Here is an 18,971-nt window from a genome sequence, read left to right as displayed (position 1 = left end):
ATTATTATTTTCATATTTTTATATCTGTTATTTCATATTTGTAGATCTGAATATGTGTATATCAATGTTAATATACAAATTTCCCTGGTTGAAACTATATTCATTAATAGGCCATTTCAGAAAAGTGGGGGGGCAACTGCCCCCCTTTGCCCCCCCTAATCGCCGCCCATGTATTGCTGGTTCCATGTAATAGTTTTGAGATTCTGTTTATTATATTTAAATAGATAGATATCAGTCACAAAATTCTGTTTTTATTATCCATTTTTACTAACAGTAAGAAGACCTAATTGTATAATAAATATAAGTTTACCACTTTAAAGAATTATTTTAATGATCGCAACTTATTTATAAACTTATTTTGAACGTTGAATTGTTATGAACTTCACTAACATGCTGACTTAAATTATGCTTTTATCGTGACTTAACAATATTCTAATTTTAAACAGTAGTTTTACTGTATATACATGTATTATGACTTAAAATTGTGAAGTGAAATTAATAAAGGGTTTATTTTTTAATTGTTCAGTCATTGATTGAAACTTAACTATGAATTACACTTCAGAAATACTATACGAATAATAATAAAAAAAAATCCTCATGTAACCTACTTTTATTCCTTGTGCTCCCATAATTGCCATAGTTTCTAGCTTTTCTAAGCCATTTTAATATTTTCTGTATTTATTTTCATTTCATAGTCTTTGTCACTTTTCCTTAATGTATTAAATATATATTAAAAGAAAAACAACTGACGCCAAGTCGTAGATTAAAACAAGAAATAAGTTTTATTTGTATCCTAATGTTTTGGAACTTTCCTGTTTTTTTTTTCTTTCTTTCTTTAATCAATCAGTTTTAAAAAAATCAAGATAGAACTTTCCTTTCTTTTTCTTTTCTTATCATTTTTAATATTAAATAAAGTCCAATCATCGTGTCTGTTATTTAAGTGCAAAGTCGTGTCTTGATGCAATTCGCACCAAAGGTGTTAAGTAACTCATACATAATACTATTTATAAAAGAACAATATTTAATCACATGAAAATTAATGTTAACTTCTTATAGAACTTCTGATAGTGTGTAAGAGGATCCTTCTCTCTCTTTCTTTTTTGTTTCTTCTTAAGATTGATAAAAAAATGATAAACGAACAACACTAGTAGTTTCACACACACAGATATATATATACAGAGAGAGAGAGAGAGTATGGTTTTTCTTGATAACAGGAAAAAGCTAAAAAGGATGCGGCATTTCAAACATCTTTGCTATTTTTTTTCCTAATGAAGATATCCGCTTATTATTTTTTTTTAAAAGTTGTATCTATCTTTGTGTAGCAGTGTCTTTGTACTTCCCCCACCCCAACTTTTCCCTTACTCCTTGAGATCCTGCTGTCATGAACTTTTCTGGCTTCATTCCGTTTTTTTTTTTTTTTTTTTTTTTTTTTTTTTTTTTTACTCACAATTTGTCAGTCATAAAGGGATTGAGTGTTTTATCCTTTTCTGTTATCACAGTTTTATATACTGTAGAGTACACATACTCTGATTTACCGTTTATACAATATATATATATATATATATCTGTACAGTAGTTCACAGTATGTTCTTTTCTTCTTTCTTTTAAAAGACATTACATACATGTGAAAAAGATATGAGTTTAAAAAGTAAGATTTAAAAAAAAAAGAAAGAAAAAATACATGAGTTCTTCGCTCTGATTGCATGTGTCGGCACATTTCTTCTTCTTATCAATATCTAAGTTTAGTGTGATTAGATTGACAGCTTGTTGACGAGATCAAACAGGCGCCGACATCAACTTTTGTGTATCTTCGGTCGATTGAACTGTCTTTCAGTAACAAGCATCACCTAGTCAGCTTCTGTTTGAACTGATAATCTCCCTTTTTTTCTTTCGTTTGACTGCGTAAATGTATATAGATACATTTGTATAAACGCTTGCATATGTGGCAAACATTTATTTATTTATTCTTAAAAAAGTAGAGATTCGCTGTATTCAATGAAGCGTTTATTTGTGTCGAGAGAGATAGATACCTCGGTAGTTAATTAATACTGTATCTTTAATTGACTCAATGAAATTGGCTAAACCAAATGGAACAAACCTTCTTAATACATAATTGCATCTATCTATCCAAATGCAACAAAAATAACTTCAGATTTACTAACTCATTCTATTGCCTTTGGAACCTTGAAGTTAAAAAGCTGCACGGAGGCTCTTCATTGACTTCGATCCTTCCCCCAGTTTGTATCCACTATTTGAATCTACTTTGATTTTTTATTTGTACGAAAACCATCTTAAATTGTCCTCCCATATGCAGCTAATGATCTTTTTCGATAGAGTTTGCACTTAAAATTTTGAAAGTGTTCTTATTTTTTACCATTCCGGCTACATGACCAGCCTGGCCACTTGAGTCTCCTACACTTACATTGACCCTAATAGTGTTAGGTAAACACTATACTTAAATTATACAGTTTCTTGTTATTAAATTTTCGATATTTTCCATTTCGTCCCCCCTGGTCCGTATATTCGCCTCAAGACTTTATTTCCAAATACTTCCCTTCTCAGAGTAAGCGACCATATTTCGCAACCATACAGTACAACAGGCATAATTTTTGTTTTACATATTTAATTTTCAAATTCTGCGGAAGAATTCGCGAAGACGGAGTTTTTGGACCAAATAACACTAAGTTCCTGTTTTCAGTCGACATTTAATTTCTTGTAGATAGTTTTTGTTTGTTAATGTTGATCCTAGATATCTGAAACTGTTCAGTTCGTCGAAAGCATTTAACATGTTATTCATAATTTGCAGTATTACCACCACAACGAATTTCCGAATATTTCGTTGTCTCTTACATTTTCTTGTAAACTCATGTCCTTGCAGTTGTTTAATAAAAACCCTAAATTTCTTTCTATTGTCCTCATTTCATCTTCTATCAAATAGTCTATGCAAAATCAGCATGAACCTAGTGAGTACCATTCAACTTGTGATGTTCTATTTGCTATCTTTAATTTTCCTCATAACGTGTAACTTCAGACTTTTGGTTACACTTGTCAATATAACAAGGCCTTCTGACATAAATAAGATGGACATTAAAAGAGAACACTTTACGTCTATATTAATCAAATTGATTAAATTAAACACAGCAAATCCTACTAATAGTACACAAACGCATCTGTCTATTCAGATATAATAAGCAGAACCTGAAAACTATTTTGTAGAATCAGTAGTATAACTAAATCATCTTACTGTTAGGCAAAGTGGACAATAAAAACAGAATTTTATGATTGCCATCTGTGTATTAAAATATAATAAACAGAACCTCAAAACTAATACGTAGACCCAGAAATAAAACTAAGATCTTTTTACTTTTAGTCAAAGGGGGTTAATAAAAACAGAATTCTATGATTACCATCTGTCTATTCAAACAGAACCTCAAAACTATTACGTTGAACCAACAAACAATGCGAAGGCCCAGGTATTAATTCACATCAGCAAATAGTTAAAAACCGTGTACAAATTAAACCATTTTAAAATCAATGCATAATAAAAAGAGGTTATTCAAAACTAACACATCTTAAGCATTCACTATTACCTAAGTGGATCGCTTAAAACCAGCGTATAAGTTAAGCCATACCAAGTAAATACTTTAAAATCGACGTATAGCTAAATTTCAACAAACAAATTTCTTAAAATCAGTGATGGCAGTGTTATTCAAAATCAGTGTATAGTTAAACTACAAGAAGTTAATTTTGTTTAAAAGCAGTATATGGTTAAAATACAATAAGTGAGTTGTTCAAAATCAGTGTATAGTTAAGCCACAATACAAGTGTTGTTTAACACTAGTGTATAGTTAAGCCAAAGTAAACTGAATTATTTAAAATCAGTGTATATTTAAGCCATAATACAAATGCTGTTTAACATTAATATATAATTAAGCCAAAGTACACTGAATTATTTAAAATCAGTGTATAGTTGGGCCACAGTAGAAGTATTGTTTTAACATTAGTGTATAGTTAAACCAAAATAAACTGAATTATTTAAAATTAGTGCATAGTTAAGTCACGATAAGTTAATTGTTTACAAATAATGTATAGTTAAATTTCAATCGAAGATGACCGAACAATTAAAGTAATGAATTCTTTCAAATTAGTTTGCAGTTTTAGTAAGTCACAATAAAAGGATTATTTAAAATTAAACCTAAATTAAGCCACAGCAAAGGCACAATTTAAATGAATGTATAATAAAGTCAAAACAAAACAATACGTAAGTTGTTGAAAGTCAGTTTATGGTTTAGACGTGAATCTTTAAAAAATCAGTGAATCGAATAGCTATAAAATTTAGTATAATTAAGATATAATTAATGAATTATTATTATTATTATTATTATTATTATTATTATTATTATTATTATTATTATTATTATTATTATTATTATTATTATTATTATTATTATTATTTTGCAACAGTTTCTCTCTCACCTTGTGACGGATGATCCTTCCCTAACTCCTTCCCGTTTTCGCTTTTCCGACTACTGACGTCATCGTTATTATTGTCTTCGTCTTCTACCCTGTTTCTTGGTTCCCACGTCATCTTATTCTCCTTTTTGAGTCTCCGCCGGGCGTTGGCAAACCACGTAGACACCTGCGTTAGGGTCATCTTGGTGATAATCGCTAACATTATCTTCTCCCCTTTCGTCGGGTACGGGTTCTTCTTATGTTCATTGAGCCATGCTTTCAGTGTACTTGTAGTTTCGCGTGTGGCGTTTTTTCTTCGAGCACCGTTGAGGTCCATTCCATACCTGGAAGAAGAGGACAAGAGAACTAGTGTTAGTCTAAGATTTAAGTATAATTCAAAGTCAATGTATCCTTAAGTGTATAGTTAAACTAAAGAAACTGAATCTCTAAAAATCAGTGTACAGCTAAGACACAATAGTTAAGTTCTTTAGAGTCAATGTATAGTTGAACCATAGAAACCGAATCTCTTAAAATCAGCTCTCTCTCTTAGCAAAAAGGGCATAATTATGATACGGTAAACTGAAGTATTTCATTTCATTTTTATTTGAAACTGGAACTCATAAATATATCAGTTCTGGTTAAAAAATTACACCAAAATAGTTTGGAAAGTTAAGTTTCTGTAATATAATCTTTTGAAACTGGAACTGATAAATCTTACACTTTTGGTTAGAATATTCGACCACCTACCACTTCTATGTAGAACATTCGAACCCTATAGCTTGGAAGTCTACCAGGGTTTCATCTATTGAAGCCGAATTGATACATCTATCACTTCTGGTTAGGATATTAGTACGCTATATTTGTGAAGTCTATCGTACGAGTAGTTCCCTTTATTGAAGCCGGAACTGATACATCTATCACTTCTATGTAGAATATTCGACACCTATAGTTTGAATGTCTACTGTAGTTTCACATTGTGAAACTTATTTGTTCCACAATAAGGTTTCGTATTATCAATGCCTCTCAGGATGTCAGTTTAAGATCGTTAAACCCAATAAATCGATACAAATTCACGGAAATGCTAACAAATTAGAGATGATAGTAAGTACGAACTACGTTAAAATTTTTGTTTTTATTCTTCCTGACAACTCCACTTACTAAAGGAGAATAGAAATAATGAATACATATATAATCAATTTTTCAGTTTACTGTTTCAGATCACACAATCGTAAGTAAGAAATATAGATGTTGAACTTTTGTAGAGAGAAATCTGTAGATTTAGAAAAACTAAAATAAAAATCACGAGAAAACTGTCATGGTGACGGTGCACGACCGTTGACTTGCATCCTGAGTGTGTGTGTATATACTCATATATATATATATGCATGTGTGTCTCGATAAATGTGACGCTAGGTAGCTCAGCGAGTTTGGACCAATGAAAAGCTAATTTGTTAGAACAGCCATTCGTTCACACAGTGCTGGGACAGAGGGGTTGGGGAGATTTCCATTCACCCTTTCCCCTAAACCCTAATTTTTTTCACGCCTCTGATACAAACTCTTTCTACCACTCACAGATCCCTTCCCCTTCTTCGAACCAGAACAAATTGTAAAAAAAAAAAAAAAAAAAAAAAAAAAAGTATATACCGGTATATATCTAGAAAAATCCATCTGTATTCTCCCTCTTTGGTCCTGCCGTCCATTCTCGTGATTGGAAAATAGAAGAAAACTGTTTGACGAGTCGAGTAGACGAAACGAGTAGAGTGGCGTGGGTTGGGATGGTGATGCCAGGGCTGGGTAGTATGGTGGGTAACTAATCAATCTGTGTACGCTTTGGTCGAGAGACAATCAATCTCGTATTCAAGCCTCTACAGCTCACTTGTTCTCTTTTACCCTCTCTCTCTCTCTCCTGAACCTGTGCAGTGCTCTGCTTCCACCACCCCCACCTCTTCAACATCAGCTCCTCCCCAACCACACACTCACATACACATATAGATTCACAAATGTAGATACACCTACCAATTCCGCACTGTAGGTACCTTATTTGCTTCACATACGTATGTATCGAATATACATATATTGATGCAAAATGTGTTATAGAGGAAATCTCGATATTAAATCAATTTATTTATGTATATATTTGTTTATTAGATTTGTCTTGCATTTTTAATGTATTTTTCTTTTTTTTAATATTTTATACACATCAAACAGTTTCAATTTTAGCAAAATCTACCGAAAACTTTTTTTTTTTTTTTTGCAAAACTACCGGTACCGTCAATCATAGGGGTATTACTTCTTTTAATAATCCAAAAGGCAGATGCAACATCTGTAGCATCTGTAGAGGATGGTTCCATAGTTATAAGTTGTGCCCTTACTGTCCTTCGATACTCTTGTCCTAACTTTCATCATAACTTCTTAGCAGCTCATCAAAATATGTTTCCACTTATCAAAGTAGTTTGTAAGGTCGAATACGGGTGGTTAGACTTCAATGTATTTGTGATAGTATTCTTTCCCGAGTTCATTTGTTTTTATGTATTGTCTTACATTCCTGCTTCTTCTGTTTTCCTCCTCCCCGCTCTCCTATTTTTACCATGTGTAACTTTTATTTTTACACCTAAACACTCCTAACATCACATTTACTATTTGTATGTACTTCAATGGTTATTCATACTCGGACACAGCATTGTACGAGGGTCATCCAGGAAGTAAAGACCGTTTAGTTATACGAAACGAAAAACATTTACTGGAGAAAAACAATTCTGTTACATATGTGAAGCTTCCTTCACTTCTCTACATAATAACCATCTTCATTTAAATATTTGTCGTATCTGTTCATAAGCTACAAAATTCCCATCTTGTACTCTTCTGTTGCCAGCAAGGGCGCCGATTTCTTTGTAATTTTTTTGGGGGGGGAGGGGGGCATTCAGATGCAGTTCTATATATGAGAATTTTGAGACAAATTGCATTGAAATTATGCCAAATACTGTATATTCAAAAATACAATAGGTAGACCCACATGAGCTTTGGGGGCCCCGGCCCCCCAGAATCGACGCCCTTGGTTGCCAGTTTATTAAGCCAGACAGTCACTGCATTCTCCAATTCTTCATCACTTCCAAAACGTTTACTGCTCAGAAACTCTTTCAGGTTAGGGAAAACGTGGACATCGCTAGAAGCAAAGTCCGGACAATAGGATGGATGATCAAAAATTTCCCATTCGAATTGATCCATCAATTCTTAAGTTGCAGCAGCAGAATGAGAGCGGGTATTGTCGTGAAGAAGTACAATTCCTCCAGAAAGCATTTCTTGCCTACTACGTTGGATAGCTCGCCGTAGTTTTCTTAGCCTCACAATAACGATTTGCACTGATCGTACCTTTTGGCATGAAAGCCACCAAAAGAACATCTTTACGATCTCAAAAGACGGTTGCCATGACCTTTCGTGTTGAGAAAGTCTGTTTGAATTTTCTCTTTTTTTTTTGGATGATGCCACTTTTTGTTTTTGATGATGGATGATCGGCTTGCTCTCTGGTGTGATATAAGGCACCCAGGTATCATCACCAGTCACAATCCGATCAAGAAAGGTATCTCCATGTGTTTGATATCGTGTAAAGAATGTAATGGCAGTGACCAACTGGCTGCAGCAGAGTATAACATGGGAATTGTGAAGCTCGTAAACAAATACGATAAATGTTTGAATGAAGATGGTGATTATAAGTAGAGAATTGAAGGAAGTGTCAGATATATAACATAATTATTTTTGCCAATAAATATAATGGTTGTAATTTTGTATAACCAAACGGTCTTTATTTTCTGGATGACCCTCGTAATTTCGATCGTTTTTCCTTGATCCATCACGCCTTCGAACGCCTTAAGGATCCTGAAACCGTATGAAACTTACTTCTCTTAGCTTCTAAGATAAAATATTGATTGATGTGATTTCCCTCAAGAACCGCCTCTGTGAAAAATTCTCTCCTTTCCAACCTCACAAAAATTTTTCTACGTTTATTACCGAGTATTTCTGCATTTTCTCACATAAAGGTAAACAAAAGAACATGATATTGCGTCTTACAAAAATGTGTTCCAATTATTAACAAACTACACTCATGTTTTTTTTTTTATTTTTATTTTATCTATATCTTCCTGATCATTCGAGAAAGTACTTGTAAAATACGTGAAAACTACCATATTTACACTGATGTTACACATCGATGGTCAAATCACAAAGAAAAGAAAAAAAAACAGCGGCATTTGTTGCTAGTTCAAAGGAAAGCTTATCACAATTATACATTGTCAATTCGAAAGAAGAAAAAGATGCGAAACAAGGAGGTAGTTATTGTGATAACATTGTGTTGAACAGTTAATAGGCGTCAAATAGACGAAGAGTTTTCCTACCATTATCAAACACATTTATTAAAAGAAAAAAAAAATCAATTATTGTACTTGCAGAAATATTGTTATTAAATTATATAACAACTTGAGAACGGACAAACCAGTAGCACAATCAGCGGGATTTTCAAAAGGAACAAAAAAAAAAATCATGTCATCTTTCTTCTATATAATTTAAGTGGTTATGGAGCCATGTTGGACATCAGCATTGACGCCAATATTAATTAAGCGTATATTTCGAATATTTTACGCGTATTGACCTACTTAACTCTTGGACACATGCTAAGGCTTCAAGACGTCTCAGTTTAACCGATTTTTTTTTTTAGATGAGACGAAGAGCACCGAGACGAGACAACAAAACCTTATATTTGTTGTCTCGTCTCATCTCACGGGCAACATTAACTACACCTGTAAGCTTTCATAAGGTATCCTGATTTGTAGTGTACATTTTCATAGCATATCCCTGTTTTTGGTTTGAAAATCTGGGGGCCCTAACCATAGAATGAGTAAAGATACGTCGAATTCCAGATTTTTGATTAAATGTAGTAAAATTATTAAGTGTTTATTACACTTAAAATTTATATACCAAATCATTGCTGGATGAATGTTTAGTAAAACATTTTGTAATTGATTTCGAAAAATATTTTTGAACTTTTCTCATTCTTTTACAAATTTCAGAATTGTATTGTAAGAGAAGTCAGAAATGCTGGAAGGAAAAAAGAGGAAATAGAAGAGAAACCCTCTTGCCCCTCTCCAAAGGATAATTTTTGTCATAATATACACATTAATGAGTTACATTTACACATATTTCTGGCCATTACCAGGATCTATGGTCTTAAACCCGTCACGCATGAGGGATTACGTCTCTCAACGAGCACACTATCCGGGAAAGGGGAAAAGAAGGGAAATAACTGGGATCTGTATGTTAGATATCATTTCTGGTGTGAATGAGGAAAACCCAGGAAATATAGGAAATACATGGATGGCTTGAAAAAGCTGTTATACCTTTTTAACCAAGTACCCCACCGGGGGATCGAATCCTGGACCGCTCGCACCAAAGGCGAGTGCGTTACCGAAAATGTTACGAAGGCCACTGAATGGCAGTAGTAAATGAAAATATAACCTTACAGCTTATGTAATGTGATTTACCAAAAAAAAAAAAAAAAAAAAAAAAAAATCTGAATCTATTTTTGCATCGGTACCCCTTAATTTTCAAAATCAAAACTAGGACAATTTGTCTTCATTAAATCTCATTACCCGTCGAACTCCCGTTTGAAACTCAGAAAATGCTTGCATCTCCCAAACTGTTCACTAATTAGTATTATTTATTAGAGCATGCCAATGAAAGAAATAAATGAAGAACAACCATCATAATGCACAGCTAAAAGGGATCTAATACGCGTATGTAGTTGACTCATCCGTGTGTTCCCGGATTCACGTAATACTTGCTCTTGAGGGAAGCCATATCGGTAAATAATAATAATAATAATAATAATAATAATAATAATAATAATAATAATAATAATAATAATAATAATACGTGTATGTATGTGTCTGTCATCAGCTTTTCGCATAGAAATAAGTCATTTACAGTCACAAAATTTTGTAGAGATAGGTCTTCAATAGATCTAATCGCGTACGAAACGGTTTATTCAATTTTTGGTCTGGGAGGTGGGATTATCCGGAGGGTCAAACAGTATTGGCAAATGTATGCACGCTTCTCGCAGTTTTTTTTTACAAACGCCTTATATGTATGCAACCAGCACTTCATATTTGGTTATGCGGGTTTACATAACAACACAGGATACATATCTGGGCAATGCATTTTATTGTAATGGATAAGGAGCATTCTCTTTTCTTTTAAAAAAATAAAGGTTCTGAATTAAGACCCGACGCGTACTGCACTAAAGAAATCAGGTCAAGAATAGCCATAGCCAAAGAAATATTCAACAAAAAATGGTCAGTCTTAACCAGCAGCCTTATTATTGGACTAAGGAAGAAATTGGTCAAGTGCTATATATGGAGTATTGGAATGTATGGTTCAGAGACTTAAATATTACGGAAGTTAGATAAGAAATACTTAAAAAGTTTCGAGATGTGATGTTGGAGGAAGATGGAGAAGATAAAATGGACAGAAAAAGTCACAAACGAGGATGATTTAAAACGGATAGGAGAGAAGAGGACGTTTCTAGCCACCATCCTTCGTAGAAAGGCCAATTGGATTATACACATCTTGCAAAGAAATTGTCCTCTTCATACTGCCATAGAAGGAAAGATGAAAGGAAAGCGAGAAATAGGAAGAAGAAGAACACAACTGATCGATAAATTTAAAAAATAGAAGAAAATATTGGGAGTTAAAAAAAGCAAGGTGAAGATCGACAAACATGGAAAAAACATTCCCACAACCAAACTGAAAATTAAGAAGAAAAATCACCCTCATTAATCCCACAAATGGCAGAATATTTAATAATATTAATAACAACGTCGGGTGCTTCGCTCTACAAATACATAAATTTATTTCCTTGCATAACAGGGGAAGTACTGTACTTTACTAACGCAGTTTGTGCGTGCTGCTTTTGACAAATAATGCTTATTCTAAAACAAGATTGAAATAATGAAAGTAAAAGTAAAGAAATCCTTTTCCTTTTTTTTTTTTTAGAAGGTCACGTGAATCATGTTTTAATAACTAGGAGCCGCCCCTGATGGTTTAAATCAGTGGTTCTCAACCTTCTTTTGTCTGACGACACATTTTACAGAACGTCTAGGACATCGCGACACATTTGTTTGATTTTTATTAGTAACAATAAACCTAAAAGTTTTTTTTATAATGTAATGACTCTGTGTCTACTGAGTATTACTACTGCCGCTGGGGGCGTTGATTGGTCTCAACAGTCTGTCTCAAAGTTTATTTTAACTAATTATTATTATTATTATTATTATTATTATTATTATTATTATTATTATTATTATTATTATTATTATTATTAAATTCTTCATGATTTTTAAATTCTAAAATTTCGCGACACACCCTAGAGGACTGCGTGACGCAACCAATGTGTCGCGACACAACGGTTGAGAGCCGCTGCTCTAAATAAAGCAAACGAAATTTAGATACTTGTAGATCCAACCATTTTAAGATTTCTATATTTTATCGCACTTGTTATGGGAGTACCGTGGTTTGCCTGAAAAGTCAATACAGGACAGTTTTTTTATTTCTTTTGTACCAAAAAAAAAAAAAAATAAATAAGGGCGGAGGTTGACTAAGGAAAACAGACGCATACACCAATAAGGGTGAGTATTAAAGTAAGGAAGCATTATCAGTTTTTCTTATTTTCTTTCCTATCGCTCTTTTTTGTTGCTATGGTGATTCTGTGTTAATCGCAGGCCCAGAGACCTCTCTCGGTGCGCTGCGCTTTGACTGCAATATAGCGGATCAGTCATTGGGGAATTTTTGCGCGCGCGCCCTCTGGCCAGAAACCTTCAATGTCTGTGCGAATGTGTGCATATAGATCCTCTCTTTCCCTTTTTGTCTCTTCGTCTGCTCTTTTCTATCTTCTTCTCTCTCTCTCTATTTCATATAAAGCGTTCTGGTTTTTACACTTCTTTCCCTTATTTCTTTCTCTCTTTTATCACTGCCACAGCACGGCGGATTCTTTCGCAAATGACAAAGAAAAAAGTTCATTTCTAGACCTCCAATTCAGTTCTCTGCATCTCGTCTCTTCCGAAAGGAATTTATTTTAGTATTGGTAGATTACCATATCTGCTTTTAATTCAGTATTTCACCCCACCCACCCTAAGAGAGATTATGAAGATAGAAATACGCCAATAATTGTCCATGTCTACTTTACTAACTCTCTAAGGCAGTAGTTCTCAAACTTGTTGTTAGCGCGACCCACATTAAAAATTAAAAAGTACTTTGTGGCCCACCTACTTTTATTCAAATACACATTGTCATTCTACGTAATGGTGGTATTTCAATTTTGTAAATCATAATTCTAATTTTTCCATATGAAGCTCTCACTATTCTCAACGCAATGCCCTACCCCGTGACAGATTTTGACTCATCCATCCTCTTTCCATCCTAACCCAGCATTTTCTACTGACTGTACAACAGGGCAGGGCTCTGAATAACCACTTACTCTTCACCTCATTAACAAACGCTTTCAATTTTCATTTTCTGAATGGTACTTACTTTACAACATATGTTTCTGCATCAAAATAAACTTTTCACAATTAAAAGGAAAAATTTCTCGCGGCCCACCAAAGAAAAGGCCTGCGACCCACACTTTGAGAAACATTGCTCTAAGGTTCAAAGTAGGATTCAAAGTTATATAAGGGAAAACTCACCCACCCTCAACTATTGTATTTTAATATCTCTCTATGTTCTTCTCGGCAAACCCAAAGGCCTTTTTTCCATCTTTCGTTTTTTCTACTCCGACCAAACACATGAAATTCTCTGGCGTACACTTTGCAATTTTTAAAACCTTCACATAGCATTCATTACAACGTTCATCCGTACATTGTTTTTACAGATCTTCATTCAATAGTTGGACAATGGTTTAAATTTGGATGCTTCTGCAAATAATATTGTGACAAAGCTCCACTTTTTTCCCAATTAAATTTTAAGTATCAGGAAAAAGGACAATTTTCCCTACACATGTGTATAGTTAATTAAGCCAAATTCAAAATTCTACCGAAGTTATGTATTGGGCTTTCTGAGATTACCTCAAGATTTTTTTTTCAAAAAAAAAAAAAAAACTAGGGTCGCTTAACATGTATTTCGAAGAACCGAACCCCTTTCGAAAATTCAGAGGGAGCAATTATGTTATTTTTCCATTTCCGCCCTTTCCCGCTGCGAGTGATCATGATCCCATATTACTTTAAGCTCTTAAAATGTTTGGGTTTTTCGTCTTCATGCAACACCAAACGACGGAAATTACTATTAAGGCGGGCTCTAAACTACGACAGGGTCATTTGGTGGATGCACAGACTATTAAGCAAATTCAGGCCAATCCCCACCACATAGTATCGCCTTCACGAGAGCTGGATTCGAGGGCCACGCCAATTTGTCGAGTGTTTTGGATAGGTTTGTAAAGATCAAACACAGACACACCAAACCCAACTCCAATTTAAACTCAGTCTACCCAGAAGTCTTTCCTAACAGAGGACTTTCTGAAGCGTAATAGTGTTTGCAACTTGAGTTCTCGTGAAACCAGTTAATGACCGTGCCAGTAAAATGTACGGTCCCCTTTTTGAGGAGAATTAGTGATTGCAAATTGAGTTCTCCTGAAACCGATCATTGCCCGTGTCAGTAATGTGTGTGGTTTCGGGTTCGATTCCTAAGGATATTGGGATGCTATGAGAATTAAGAGGAAGCGAAATCTGGTCAAGTAAGCCAGACACAATACCGTGCTTCTGCACTTAATTGAACATTCTTCATCAAGTTTTGTGCATGTCATAGCGCTAACAATGCGCTTTGCTATTACTTGCGCGAACAATATTCAACAAAAAAAAAAGAAAAGAAAAAAGAAAATGGATTAAACGAGAAACACGAAAAGTTACAAACAAACGTTTCAAGAAAATAGCAAGTGTTTTTACTTGTTAGCATATTGCACTTTTGTTAATTACAAGTTATTTTTCTTCCAGTGTTGTGGGAGATTTCGTGCACACGTTTATTCCTTTCTGTCCAAGGGCATGTTTTCCGTGATGGAAAACAGTAGCAATTTCTTCGCATGTGATGTTTTCTGGCTTGTTGGAACAAATTATTTTAAAATGCTTAAGTACTTAGTTCCATACTGTAACAATAATGTTTTAAGTTCTCTTTCCTTTTACACCTAATTCTGTTCTATTATTCTAGTGCATTTGTAAAAGGGATTTCGTCTTTAATACAGGGTGTTTCAAAACAACACCGACAATGTTTGGGAGGTGATTCCTAACAGTAAAATAGTAGCTCCAATACTATGGAACCTACCGTAGCCGGATCAAGACTTCACTTAGGAACTAATATGTGTGCTACCCAAACGTACATGTTTCAGAATTTTAAGATACTCACGCAATAATTTTTATAGAGAGAGTTTGGCTACGGGCATATAATATGAAGTGTTCACCAACTACCTCTATAAAAATTGTTGCGGAAGTACCACAGGATTCTGAAACATAAATATTTGCATAGAGCACATTCTAGTTCCTAAGTGAAGTCTTGACCCGACTATGGTATGTCCCATAGTATTAAAACTATGGGCCTTTAAAATTCATTTTTTTCCCATGTTTTCGGCAACCTGTAACTCCGAAAGGAAGCATTTGTGCACCCAGGTTGGTCTATACTTTTCGTCCTATTTTGTTGTCAGGAATCACCTCTCAAACGTTATCGGCAGTGGCGTATTTACGATTTTGTTTCGGGGGGCTTTGCATGGAAATGTGAAAATTCTGCAAGATATTTCATTTACTTTACTATAATAAGTAAGATTTGAGGGGGGGATAAACCCGGAAGTTCCCCTTAAATACGCCACTGGTTATAGGTGTTGTTTTGAAACATCCTATACGTTTATTTGAGGGTTCTTTAAATTTTTTGAATAATTTTTGACTGAATCTATTTTTATGAAAGAAGTATATTACAAGACTATATTTTCATTTATAAATCGATTGATTAATTGAAATTTAACGTTTATTTTCTGTATGAAGTTTACATGAAGCAGGACTTAGATCTAATGTGAATTTCTAATTTTGTCGGACTCTAATTTATCCAAGGGTTGATGCCCCTACAGAGGATCAAACACGAGATCATGCAGACAGAAAATACAAGCACTAGGAGCAATGCAACGAAGAAACTCTTCATGTACGAATTCACCACTCATCATTGTTAAACCACTACTGGACGAAGGTCTCTCCGACTCTTCTCAACAATCATACATCTTGGACAACTCTTTCCCATTTTCCCTAACTTTACGTATTTTCGCGCTATTACTCCTGGTCTGGCCAAACCTAGTTGTTTACCCTCGCTGCCCTGGAAGCAAGTGGAGTTAATGTTGTGTTACAATTTATAACTCTCACATTCAGTTACGGTTGTACGATTATTGGCGTGACGTGCCAACAGCCGAATGCTCTCAAAAACATGAGGTCATCAGCACCCAATGACTAGCGCACTGTCTTCTGATGTAGATGGTAGTACTAACAGATTGGAAGGTAGTTCATACAGCGAGCGACAAGACTTTACCTTGTATGACTACGTTTTCGTAGGTCGCTTTTGGCATACAGTCTCGGTTGCCTTCGTAATTTAATCTTTCATTTTTCCTATTCAAAAAGTTCGACTCAAATATCACTGTAGTGTCCTCAAGCAATCACGTATATAAAGTATATCTCTCATGAGTTCCACTTGAACATAAAATTAACTCAATTTCCAACCTTATGTGTGAATACTGTTGAACTCTATCTGAATATAAACTCAACTCACTTTCCCACCTTAAGAGTGAATACTGTTAAGTTTCATTTCATCATAAACTTAACTCAATTCCCCACGTTGTGTGTGAATACTGTTGAACTCTATCTGAATATAAACTCAACTCACTTTCCCACCTTAAGAGTGAATACTATTAAGTTTCATTTAATCATAAACTTAACTAAATTTCCCACTTTATGTGTGAATACTGTTGAACTCTATCTGAATATAAACTCAACTCATTTTCCCACCTTAAGAGTGAATACTGTTAAATTTCATTTGATCATAAACTTAACTCAATTTCCCACCTTATGTGTGAATACTGTTGAGCTCTATCTGAATATAAACTCAACTCATTTTCCCACCTTAAGAGTGAATACTGTTAAATTTCATTTGATCATAAACTTAAGTCAATTTCCCACCTTATGTGTGAATACTGTTGAACTCTATCTGAATATAAACTCAACTTACTTTCCCACCTTAAGAGTGAATACTGCTGAGTTCCATTTGATCATAACTTAACTCACTTTCCCACCTTACGAGTGAATACACGTCGGTCCTATTTGAGTATAAACTTACTTTACTTTATCTCTTTGAGTGTGAGCGCAGTTAAACTACCGTTCAAAGTACAAACACAAATTTAGATCACTATGAGCGTGAACAAATTTCCTTTTTAAAATGGCTACATTTTTCTCGTACTTTAGATAGATATACAGTACAAGAAATTTCTTAAATACGTAGTTTTTAAAAAATCTTAATTTTTCTCACTATCCAGGTAAAATGAAGAAAAATAATTAGCATACAACAACCTTTTCCTCCATTCATTTTACTTAAATTAATTTTGCCAGCAATAAGAAATGAGGAAAAATAAACTGGTTTAACGTAGACAAATATCATGAATGGCAAATAAAATACAAACAGAAAGAAGAAGCGAATCAGTAAAGATATTCAAGTTGAGAACTTAAAAAAAAAAAACTTAAGTTCTCTTTGAGGAGAAAAGTACTTTTGCTGAAGAAGAAAACGCTCATTATCTCTCTATTTCTCTCTTTTTCTCGGTATATAAATATAGAGAGAAAGAGACTTGTGGTGGCTTTCTTTGAATATGTGAGTGTTTGTATTGTGTTGGCGAAAACGGGAAAAGAGGAGTTGGAACCGCGAAGTAGAGAATGAAAAGAAGGAGGCGGGAAAAGAGAGAATTCGTTATATAACGTACCATAAAGGTTTTTCCAAGGAATATAGAGCATCTTGTGGTGGGAAATTGTTAGCTTCTGGGTACTAAAAGGAGAAGAGGCAAACTTCTCAAAATGGTTGAAACTAGAGTTAAGAAAGAGAGAGAGAGACTGGGAAGAATATAAAAAGAAAATTGCCATTTTCCTCCCCTCTTTAGAACTTGTGGGTGTAAATATATATATACAAGAGAAGAGTAGCTCTCCACGGTATAAAAAAAGGTAACAGCGGTTGAGATAAAATTAAAAATACTCATCTCCAATTATGAAGCTGTTAAAATGTTTCTTAAACGATTATTTATTTGAAGAAGCCGAAGCAGAACAAACAAGTAAATTTAGTCTACCACTTTCTGGTATTTTTTTTTTTTAAAAATCTCCCTTATTTAGCAATTTACAATTTTTCAGATGAGTCTGAAATTTAGTAATAAGCTGATAACAGATAATTAAAAACGATGTTAGATTATCTTAAATGAAGGGAGCGTAATTGAGCGAATGTCTATAACTTGACACGATACTTAAGGTGAGTATAAAAGCTCTACTATTGCCAATAGAAAAGCAAGTATCCCTTATTTTTCTAATGCATTTTGTAGCGTGTGGTAATCTTCACAATCACTGAATTAACCCCAATAGATGAAATATTCAAAATTTGTCTCAAAACATATTGAATAAGTGATTAAAGAATTGTAAGATATTTTGTTTCTTTCACATCAGAACCATGTTTTTAATTTTAATTTTAATTTTAAAATTAAATGTTTTGCACAATGAATACCCACATTTCAAAAGTTTGCAATCTTTTTACGTCGCTATCACGAAGTGTCCACTTTTCTGCTTCACAAAGTACACTATTCCAAAACGAAACATTTTGTGATTCGTCTTTTCCTTAACTGAAGGATCCACAAAAAAGATTTTTTTTTCTCCTTCCTTAACAGTTCTTTCGACATTCCTATTCTTGCTTTCATTTTACGTTCGTACTTCATTTCACCACTAATAATACTACTCAGGTTAGCTAAAAACAAGTCATATGTCCAATTTTCTCTCTTCCTACTTCTTTATTTCATCAGATGCCGACCGCTTCATTCCAACCACCATTGTTTTTGTCTTCCTAACGTTTATTTTCTTTCCTCAGATGACAAAGGAAAACGTTTAGAGTATACAACAGTGTGTATTTGATAAGAGGTGAATATCAAATACTGAACAAAAGGACTGACATATCAAAAAAAAAAAAAAAAGAAAAAAAAAAAAGAAAGTTCCCACCTATTTCCAATCTTTTGTTCACTCAATCTATATCTGTCCGTTCCTATTTTCAGTCTCTGCCCCCTCTCCCACCACCACCAACACACACACATGATAGATATCAAACTGCAAACTTACGCAAAAGAGAGAGAGGAGAGACCTATTCTAGAATTCAATGTACTCTTCATATGTTACAATGTTCCAATATATATATATATAGTGAAAAAGAGTAGATCCATTTGA

At 34.0% G+C, this 18,971-nt stretch overlaps 1 protein-coding gene across 1 annotated transcript in view; it reads right to left on the bottom strand.

Moving 5' to 3' along the window:
- Positions 1-18,971, bottom strand: part of mirr (iroquois-class homeodomain protein mirror) — a 165,445-nt gene that overhangs the window by 14,338 nt on the left and 132,136 nt on the right. Inside the window, exon 5 of the mRNA XM_081764534.1 lies at positions 4,477-4,796. Coding sequence (XP_081620660.1) covers positions 4,477-4,796 — 320 coding nt within the window. The remainder of the gene's footprint in view (positions 1-4,476; positions 4,797-18,971) is intronic.

This window comes from Thermobia domestica, chromosome 7 (genome assembly GCF_964235325.1).
Source record: "Thermobia domestica chromosome 7, izTheDome1.hap1.1, whole genome shotgun sequence".
Classification (NCBI taxonomy): domain Eukaryota; kingdom Metazoa; phylum Arthropoda; class Insecta; order Zygentoma; family Lepismatidae; genus Thermobia; species Thermobia domestica.
The sequence above is the reverse complement of the archived record's forward strand: the minus strand, read 5'-3'. Positions and strand labels throughout refer to the sequence as shown.